Source organism: Amphibalanus amphitrite, unplaced genomic scaffold (genome assembly GCF_019059575.1).
Source record: "Amphibalanus amphitrite isolate SeventyFive unplaced genomic scaffold, NRLGWU_Aamphi_draft 000013F_arrow, whole genome shotgun sequence".
NCBI lineage: Eukaryota > Metazoa > Arthropoda > Thecostraca > Balanomorpha > Balanidae > Amphibalanus > Amphibalanus amphitrite.
In genome coordinates this window covers 1,968,895-1,979,279 of record NW_024881509.1, presented here as the reverse complement: position 1 = coordinate 1,979,279, position 10,385 = coordinate 1,968,895, and the positions used below count along the sequence as shown (strand labels likewise).

Genomic DNA, 10,385 nt, shown 5'->3' with positions numbered 1-10,385 from the left:
TCCCTGACAATTTGGCAAAAGCTGCCTGAGATCAGTATGCAGGTATAAATCTTAAAAACTTTAATGTGGCAGGCATGTAAAGCACCAAATTCCACATAAAATGCTGACAATTTGATGCTTCTATCTCCAACCCTTCTTGAGTTATATAACAAAACACCTCAAAACTGTCCCTTAACACCCCGTTTTACGGTATTTTGGAATGTTTCCTTGACAGAAGCCAGGAGCCGGATTGATGTGTGCTGGTGAATGAGATGGTTCAAAAGCATTATCTGATGTTTTTCAATGTGCATAAGCCATAACATCCCTTTCATACTCTGAAGTTTTAATAGCTTCTCAGTCTCTGTCGTTTTCCTGAAATATTGGTGTAGATAAGAGATATCAGTACCTTCTCAGAGGTACCTGCCTTCTGCTGGATGAATATTTAATTGGTTGGACGAAATGGACAGGTAGCCTTATGATAATGTAATGTGAAATCTTATTTCTATAACACTTTGAAAATGAAGTTCTAATTATTCATATGTGCATACATTTTTCATGACTAAGAAAGTTTTCCACAAGAGTAGAAAATGTGGGAAAGTCTATCAAATAACACATTCTGAAGGCTCAATGCTGACAGAGTGCTGCCTCAAAGAATAACTGACTTGCTGGGTTACGAATATTTCTTTATTTTAATTTTCAAATGTAATGTAGTATACATTGCAGTGAAATAACAAAATAGTGCTGTAAAATAGTATTGGCGACGATCAAACAACACGTGCGCCATTGATGTCTGCAAAAATTGCTACCAGATTGCTACCAAATCCGTGACGTAGCTACGGCGCCTTTATTTCCCTAGTGAACCAACCTGAGTAGTAAAGGAATCTTGCATCCCCCAATCAAAATGTTGGGGGACATACTATCTTTCGCCCCCCCCCCCCAATAATTGGCTCTGCTCAAGGTAGATAAATCAACTTTTCTTCCTGACACCGAAAACAACATATATGGTACAAAGATACTCCAAAAAAAGAAAAACTGATGGCAATATAACTAACCTGTCGTCTATGACTAGGCATATTTTCGCTGTGCTTTTTCGTCTTTTTAGCTTAGCTGTGCTTTTTATGTGACGCCCCCGTCTCCCTTAACTTCATTTATCCGCCGTCTCGCTCCCGAGGAAAAGGCTGGCGAGTGTACAGGGATTGTATTCGTCAGGCAACACAATGGTCAGTCACAAAGCCAGTCTTTGTGAGGTGACCCGCCCAGAAGATACAACACTCTGCCTTGGCGAATACCTTCCGAAAATGACGGACCAAACAGGGATCCATTTTCAGCAAATGACAGATAACGCTGAAATCGCTGAAACGTATACAGAAGAACGTACCCGCATGGGACTTCATATCATATACAGATACAGTCTTCATAAAACATGGCATAACGTACATTTACAGCATCGCGCTATACATTATATACATTATACACAGGTGGCAGTCGGGGTGGGGGTGGGATGCTGGTCGCGACCGCTCGGCGCGCCGTCCAGTGAGCGAAAGAGCCTCCGGCCTCGCCCCGGCCGCCGCGGTCGCGCGCCTGACGTCACGAGGTCAATCCTCGGAGCTAGAGCGTCCGATAAATTAGTGTTCGGGTACGGTGCCTGCCCGTCCCCAAAAACTAGCATTTATCCGCCGTCTCGCTCCCGAGGAAAAGGCTGGCGCGTGTACAGGGATTGTATTCGTCAGGCAACACAATGGTCAGTCACAAAGCCAGCCTTTGTGAGGTGACCCGCCCATCCCCCCCACACCGAACACCGAGGGAGCGGGAGGTATAAAATACGTGTATGCGCACGAAGAAGCGCCGGCGAATTCGCGCGGTAAAGGCGAAGACCCAGGACGTGCGTGCATTACACCCAGAACATAACGCGCAAATATGATTACAGCCAATACGAGCATAAGCGCAGTAAATACCCATATACACAAATGAGATATCGGCTATCGCTGGTAAAATAGGCCAGTGTCGGTGTCGCGATTTTCTTTATCGCGGGTACAGTATCGACTAGCGAGTTGTTATTTAACGGCACGAGAGTTTGTTGACCTCAGAAAATTCATCGCAGCTTGAAACAGAAAGGTTACTTTTTCTCGTAGCCGTAGAACGCTTAACATGTTTGACCACACACAAACGACAAACAAATATTACGAACTTGGTGTCTAATGTAAAGTTTAAAATACAAGATTTGTTTATAGACGGTGCGTCAACAATTTGCAAACCCGGTACGAGAACAGTCAAACATGCTAAAACAAATAAGTGATGAAATATTTTAAATGTAAAGATTTGTTCATCTTAAACAAATGTCAAGCTCGCTTGCCTGCGACTGAATACGTGCTAAACGTAAGCTTTACTTAAGTGAGGCTTAATGAGGCGTTTGCAAGACAACTATCACATTGATTGCACGTTTTAATGTTGATATTTAACTACATGGTAATTTGAGCAAATTGATAAAACTCAGGGGCGGGGGGCCAACTTGGCAAAGGGGCCCCTGCGCTGACCCGGGGGGGGGGGCCGGTGCTAGCTTAAAGGGGCCCACGGGCGTAGTGCACGGGTGCAGAAATCCAGGCCATGGCCGGTGAAGCGGGGGGGGGGTAGGGAGCGGCACCCGAGCGGAGGCTCATTGCGAGCTTTGAGGATGTTCCATGTCGAAAATGTACCGATAAGTGCATTTTAAAGCATTGATAATGCCAATATCTCACGCAAATGTGAATGGACTACCGCAAAAGTAAAGACGGCTAACTTTGCCATTTTCTGAGATCATCGTGCTAAAACTTTTGACAGTGGGTCATCGGTATCTGTTCACTATTCAATCACACGTGTTCCGTTTCATTTTTGTTTTTTAGGTACTTAAGCACAAATGTAAGTTTTGAAGACCATTACAGTAGCAAATGCTTCGAAAGATGGATAGTGGGCAAAATATCCTAAATTTGTCGTGCTGCATGGAAAGTAGTGTTGCTGAGAAAAGGGGGTTTGTTCCAGATTATTGTGGATGCAGAATACATTGTCTGCACCCTATGCAGAATTATTGTTGGTGCAACTGCGCCCGCTGCACCCATGGTTCCTACACTTATCGGCCCGTCCATAGCGCTTCAGCGATACCTATCGCCTAGAGGCTGATGTGGGCCTTCAGAGGCAAGTGCGTGACGTCCAAAGGTAAGGCTTGAGCCCCCAGAGAACATAATAGGGCCATCAGTGGCCGGTGTAGAGACCTCATAGGCCAGTTTTGGGCCCCCTCAGAGGCTAGTGTGGGGCCTCAGGTGTCGGTATGAGGCACTTAAAGACCCTGAGTCCCCTGAGACTGATGGCCTGGGAAGCCCTTATATTCACACTAGGCAGAGGAGGCCCCTGAGACTGATGGTATGAGAGGCCCTCATATTCACACCAGTCAGAAGAGGCCCCCGAGGCTGATGGCTGTGAGGCCCTTCTGTTCATATAACTGGCCACTGGAGGCCCCTGAAACCGGTGGTCTGGGAGGGCCCTCTATCCACACTAGTCAGAAGAGGTCCCTGAGACCGATGCACACTGGGCGCATCGCCAGGTCTAGCACGACATGGGTAAAAAATCGAACTTTGTGGATGTGCAATGAAAACTATAGCAATTTGTTCAAAAGTGATCATTCTACATTGCTGTGGTCTTTGTTTTCCAACACAATTGCTATTTCATGGCGAAAACTCAGCTTAAACACGAACTTCGGAATCGTTTGGACCGAACCCGTCCCCCGCACTCTTCGACAACGTATCTTTGATCCACGAAAACAATCATAATTTGAAGAGGAATTCCACATTTATATACATCAAACGATAGCTCCGGGTTTGCAGAACACACATAACCACATGAAAATGGCGAACTCTTAATTGGTTATGATGTATTTGCACCGCAAAGATTTAAAGACGAAAATATAATTTCACATAATTGATGTCACACACAAATAGACTTTTAAAAAAAGTACCGCAAAGTACCGCTTCGAAAATCTCGCTACATGTCAATGAGTCATTGCACTACAAGATCCAACAGTCATTTCTTGCGACTTTTTGCGACTTTGGATGTATCAGCCAAACATCAACCCGCGCCGGACCGGTGCTCGGTGTCAAACGCGCCGGGCCGGGAGGTGTTGATTGAACACTCCCCTTCTAACTCGGCTCCTGGGCCACATAGCGACTATAGATATCAAGGGCCACATACCGGCATCTCTGAGGGCCCCATACCGGCGTCTCCGAGGGTCCACATGTGGCGGGCATCCATCGGCGACTGAAGGTCCCACACTGTCGACTCCGAGAGCCCCATCTGCGTCTGGGAGCACCATGTCGTCTCTAAGAACCACAGCGGCTCCTCCGTACGAAAGATGGGCGTCTGCATGCCAAAGGGGAGCGGTTCTGAGGCAGTAGGGCACAGAGGCGGATCCAGCTCAGAGTTTTTTTTTGGGGGGGGAGGGGCAAACCATAACAATTTATCGATTCTTTCCATGCCTCGTCCATAGGCGTAATGTTAAAATTATGCCGTTTGGGAGGGGCAAATGCCCATTTTGCCCCCCCCCGGATCCGCCACTGGTAGGGCACCTACGTGCAATAGTGGGGCGCCTATGAAGCCCATATGGGCGCCTCAATGCGAAAGAGGGGCACCTCTGAGGCCTACATATATGGGCGTCCACATGCAATAGAGGTCTGCAGACTGCAATTGATCAATGCCATGGCGGTGCATTCATAAGAAACAGGGGCGCCGGCATGGCAAAGAGAGGCGCCTTCAAGTGTCCATAAAAGAGAGACGCCTATGATAAGCGCACATTGTATGCGACAACGGGGCGACTGTGGGACATATTAGGGATGCAGTTCTGATGACTATACATAGGGCGCTTATATGCCAAAGAGGGCGCCTATGAAGCTAATGGGGGCACCTGGGAAACGAGGAAGACATTTGTGTAAGGGTTTTCAGGGATCATGCGCTGTTTGCGGCAAATAGATTCTAAAAAAATCGGAGGGGAATAAGTTTTAAAAAATGCATGGTGTGTCAAAAGTGGAAATAGCCGGTGCGCCGTCTGGCAACCCGGCAGCCCGCCGCCATAGGGAAATTCATGCTTTTTGTCGCTTTTTCGCTCCTTATGAGTCACTTGATCTAATTAGAGCTTAACTAGGAACGAGGCGGGTCACTTGGACGTATTCGGGAGCCGAATACGGTGTTTTGGAGCCAATACCTGGGAAACCCTACCCGCCCAATGCGAGTTTTTAAGAGTCTGCATGCCCAAATTAACGTTGAGCGCGGCCGTTTTCGGTCGTTTTTCCGCGACCTTGTGGCGAAATCGCCGTATTTATTCAACCAGGGTGGGCTAATTCGCTTAACTAGGAATGAGGCGTTGAAGAGAATTATTCAAGGAATAGACCTGTGCAAAAAATATTTTTTGTATTGTTAAAACTGTATCCGCCCTCGAACGATAAATATTGTTGACCCATCAGAAACATATCCCCTGGAATGCGTTTGGACTTGGCTGGATCTAATATTAGCGAGTATCTGCTAATGCAGTTTCTTGGCTTACACAGTACGCACACAAGCATACATACTTCCTGCCCTTGGTTATTCCTCACTTAAATGAAAAATTTGCTATAATAACTATTCCAAGCAGTTAACAGGTTTTAGTGCAGTGCCAAGTCGGAACCGTTCAGCGCCGCCAGTCTCCCAGGCGGCGCGTAACGGGCGCCGCCGGCCGCCGCGCCGCCGCTCTGGCGGGGTGTTTGACTTCATATCTCTGTTGCTAGAAAAGTTGTGGACCGATTTACTTGATTCTTGCATGAAAAGATCCGCCATTCAATTCTTAGCAGATAACGAAAATTTGACGTCAATTGCACGATCCGCTGCCCATATTGTGGTACTGCCATCTATTGACAAGGCTGGCGAACTAAAGCCGGGCGGCTATTTCCACTTTTGACACACCATGGGTGCGGACTTTCCGCACTGTTCGCTTAAGCGGTTACGCCCCTGGGTACATCTGCCCGACCTCAGAAGCTAGATTTGGAGGTCATACTTGAAAGCAGCCAGCAGGACGAGGCAAAAGTTGGAGGCCCCTGAAAATAGGAGGCCCCCTGGAAAAGGAGGCTCCTTGACAGGGTGGCCCACCCACTTTTCATGACGTTCCTACGCCCGTGGTTGGAGACGATGCTGCACGAGTCGTTCAACGAGCTTTCCGATACAGCTGAGCAAGCTGATCGGTCTGTAGCTGCCGGTCTCGTTAGGCGGTTTCCCTTTCTTGGGAATGGCGACTATTTACGCCGCCCTCCATGACGCGGGAACCTCCCCGGTGCGCCAGCTCCAGTTCAGCACCTCCAGCAGATGGCGTTCCGCTGAAGGGCTGAGTTGGTGGAGCATGTCGATTGTCGTTGGTCACTTGATCGACCTGTGGCATTCAAACTTTGCGTCTATCGTAGACTGTATTTCTTCACCCTTCAGACATCTCAACGCGCACACCGACCCGTCCTCTCTCTCTCCCGCCCTGCTCTCCACTGCCCGCCCGTCTCCCAATGTCCAGCCGGGCCGCCCGATATACGGACCGGCGTGTCCCTGCTGCCGCGCACATGTGTGGCCATAGACCTCCATTTATGACCACTTATGACCCGACGCCGACCCTACGCGACAAGGCTAGAATACAAACTATGTGAACAAACAGAGAGACACATTCCCCCCTGTTCCTAAAGAACACATCTAACTACAGTTTAACTAATGGGGGATGGGAGCGCCGAAGAGTTGCGGCGCACGCCTGCAGCGCAAACCCCTTCTTAGCACGTCATTATAACTATCGATATTATCTACACTTTCCGCTGGCGCTCTACCTTCGTTCACACGGTCGTTTGACAATCCCTCAGTTTCTGTTTTTACAACTTTCACTGTATGGATCCGCTCCTCTGTTCCGGCACCGCCATCCGCCTCAGCTGCTGCTCGAGGGACCGGCTCGGTCTGCTCGGTCGGCGCGACAGCTGGGGTCAGCTCTGACGGCTCCACCGCCGCCGGCGCCTCAATGGCCAGCTGTCCAGGCACATGGGCGGTCGGAACCGGACAGGCGATCTCCTCTTCCTGCTCATCATCCGTCGAAGCAGCCATTGCGTCGTCACCGTTGTTGGCAAGACGATGACGAATGTTCCGCACGTGCCATGGGACTCCATCCACTTCAATCGTCTGAGCGGATACGACTTTGGTGACAGTGCCCTCCTTTGACACGGCGGTGCACCGATCGCCCCGTTTTCGGACCCACACCGCATCACCGGGCTGATACACACCAGGCTGGCCGGCCGTCTGAGGAGGAGCAGCTGTGTTTCCCTGTGACTGCACGCACAAGTCTCTGCCAGCCTGACGGTAGGCACCATGTATCGGGGCCGTGGTAATATCACGCCCGTCCTTGGGCGTGACATTATATCGGTGCACGGCTTCTGGTACGGTGCATCCCTGACGGGCGGCCATCACTTTGATGGTGCGGTGGTGGCGCTCGATGATGCCATTCCCACCAGGTTCATAGGCCGCGCGATACCTCAGCTCGACGTCCCACCGCACCGCGAACGCCTTCAGCTCGCGACCCTTGAATTCGGTCGCATTATCCATTAGAAGCTCGGCCGGTGCTCCTCGCTCCAAAAACAGAGCCTCGAGTTGTCTGACGATCTCGCTCCCGTCAGAGCGGCGGATCTCACGCCACATGGCGTATCGCGACGGCCCACAGTCAATCACGGTGAGATAGTGTTTTCCGCGGAAATGGGTTACGTCCATTGCCAGCCGCTCCCAGTTGCGCTCGACCGCCAAGGCACCATGCTTCCAGCGCGACGGGGCTGGGTCGATCGACGCACACACCTGGCACGATCTAACGATCTGACGAACGGCCGACTTCGTCACGCTCTTTCCCAGCTCTCGGCGCGCATACCACCACGTCCGCCGCACTCCCTGGTGTCCCACACTTTCATGCACCGCCATTATGTCCTCCGGTCGAGCTGTCCTAACGGCCGCCACCACACCTGTCGCCTGCTCGCTTCCGGTTCTGATCCACTCTTTTGGTACTCTCGTGAGCTCGTCTGCACGGTTGGCAGCCGACGGCACGAGCTCCACTGTCACGACGAGGTCGTACTCGCTGGAGAGCTGCTTGAAAACGGCCACCCGCCGCCGAACCAGCATTTCCGACTGTGCCTTTGTTCTCAGTCGGGCACGGCCTGTCAGAGCGTCGGTCAGCCAGCGCTGGACAGTGACAGAGTCTGTGCGGAGGATCACACGCTTGAATCCCCACGCCACCGCCATATTCATACCGTTCAGCGCGGCATCCAGCTCCGATAGGTTTATGTGCATGTCTGAGTCACTGTCAGATCGGAGCCACGCGGCGTCTTCGATAACCTCACCCGTGGTGGGGTCACTTAGCACTACGCCGCGGGCGATGGAGCTGGCATCAGTCCACACCGTCACCGAGTCTCCTGAGACGCACCACTGTCCTCGTGCCGGGTCACACTCTGCCAGCCGCCGGGCCACATCACTGACTTGTTTGCGCAGGTCATCGTCGGTGATCGGTGAGTCCCAATCTTTGGTGACCTTGTTCGCCGCCCTTTTCAGCCAGGCAGCGGCCGGCCGCAGCCACCCGGCGACGGGCACGTGTGAGGTTAGCTGACCCGCCCAGGCGAAGATTGACCGCCTGGTCAGCACCCCGGGTGGCTCAGCTGGTGTCACGCCGTCCCGAGACCATCTCAGTGTGCCGTCACCGCCAGACTGCCGTCTCACTCGGAGCCCCAGCATCCGGGCTCCGGCCTCATCCGCTACCCGTTCCGGTGGCTTACACGAGAGCCCGTATGCGGCAAAATGTTCGGCCACCCGCTCAGCAGAGATGAGCGTCTCGTTGACGAGCAGGTCGTCAGCGTACGGGAGCACTGCTTTTGCGATCTCTGGACTTTGATCCAAAACTTCCCGCACTACCGCTCGCATGATGCCGCTTGCAACGCTGAGACCAAATCCGACCCTTGTCAGACAATGTCGCTGGCCGTCCACGATTACCGTCTGAAACGGCCACAGCTCCTGGGCCACGTGCAGCTGCAGAAACGCCTTCTTCAGGTCGATGACGGCCACATCGTCGCCGTGTTGCCGCCACTTGCGGAGCTGGTCGCGGCACACATCAGCTTCAGCCGTATGAGCCACCAGGTGCTCATTCAGTTCACGGTAGTCGAGCACCGGCCTGACCTTGTCCTTGGCTTCCTGGGTGACCGCCATGAGCGGAATTAGGCCACGCACCGGCCCGTGTTCCTGCTCATTGTACGGTTGCAGCCACCCTTCCTCGATCCACAGCCGTAACTCTGCGTCGAACCGCTCCTGCGACTCTGCCGGCACGCGATATTGCGGCACAGTATTCTTGAGTTGTTTTGGCTCCTTTCCGTCGGCCCACTTCCACCAAACTGTCCACTTTCCGTCGCTGAACTTAGCCACAAAATCAGCCGTCTCGATCTGTCTGTCCACTGGACCACGCCCCTGAGACACCGCTGCCGACATACCGCTCGATTCTGCCTTTACACCGGCGCACCCCGAACGCTCCCCCGTCACCACTTTACCACCAAAACGCACCTCTCCACCACTAACAAACACACCACCCAGCGCCTCTAACCCGGTCATGCCCAACAGCACGTCAACACCCAACAACCTTTCCGCCACTACCACAGCACGGACCACCGCCCGCCGGCCTTGTGCCTCCAGCAGCACCTCTGCACTCCCGCAGCATCGCACGGCACTCCCATTCACCGCGGTCAAGTTTGTCTCACATCGATCCCATTTATCGACACAACCCGCGAACACCACGGTCTCCTCGCAGCCCGTGTCCACCAGCGCGTGACACGGTCGCCCGTCGAGCAGCATCTGGATTACCGGCGCTCTGCTGCCGGCTCGGTGGACGGCGGAGGAGGTGCTGGCGCTGATGCAGCTCCCCCGCCGCAGCCGTTTGGGCACATCCGGGCGATATGACCTGGGCGACCACATATCCAGCATCTGATCGGAGCCGGCCGGCGACTTGACCTTGAAATGTCACGTGATGGCCCACTCGCCGCCGCCGCCGCCGCCCCCGCCGCCGCCGCCGCCGCCGCCGCTGCCGCCGCCGGTGGCGCTGCCGTGACTGCTGTCCTGGACAGTACGGCTCTCGCTCGGTCCAGGACGTACTCGAGAGTGAACTCGTCTCCGAGCCCGTCCCGAACCGCAGCTTGCGCAGCCTCCGGCAGCCCATTGACGAAGGTGATGGCGATAGCTCTCTCCGGCAGACCTCCCATCAACTCAGCGAGCTGCTGCAGCGCCGCTAAGTACACATCCGCCGTCTCTCCGGGATGAAGGCGACGCCGTGCCATTTCCGCCTGCGCTGTGAACGGGTCCATGGCGAAGGCCCTCAG

At 53.0% G+C, this 10,385-nt stretch overlaps 1 protein-coding gene across 1 annotated transcript; it reads right to left on the bottom strand.

Annotated features, from left to right (window-relative positions):
- Positions 1 to 6,317: 6,317 nt before the first annotated feature.
- On the bottom strand, positions 6,318 to 10,034 carry LOC122383826. The gene is made up of 3 exons (XM_043370622.1): positions 10,021 to 10,034; positions 6,831 to 9,970; positions 6,318 to 6,352 (listed from the first exon to the last, which is right to left on the bottom strand). Exons 2-3 carry the CDS (start codon positions 9,862 to 9,864, stop codon positions 6,318 to 6,320), a joined length of 3,069 nt encoding a protein of 1,022 aa, XP_043226557.1. The 5' UTR covers positions 9,865 to 9,970; positions 10,021 to 10,034.
- Positions 10,035 to 10,385: the final 351 nt, after the last annotated feature.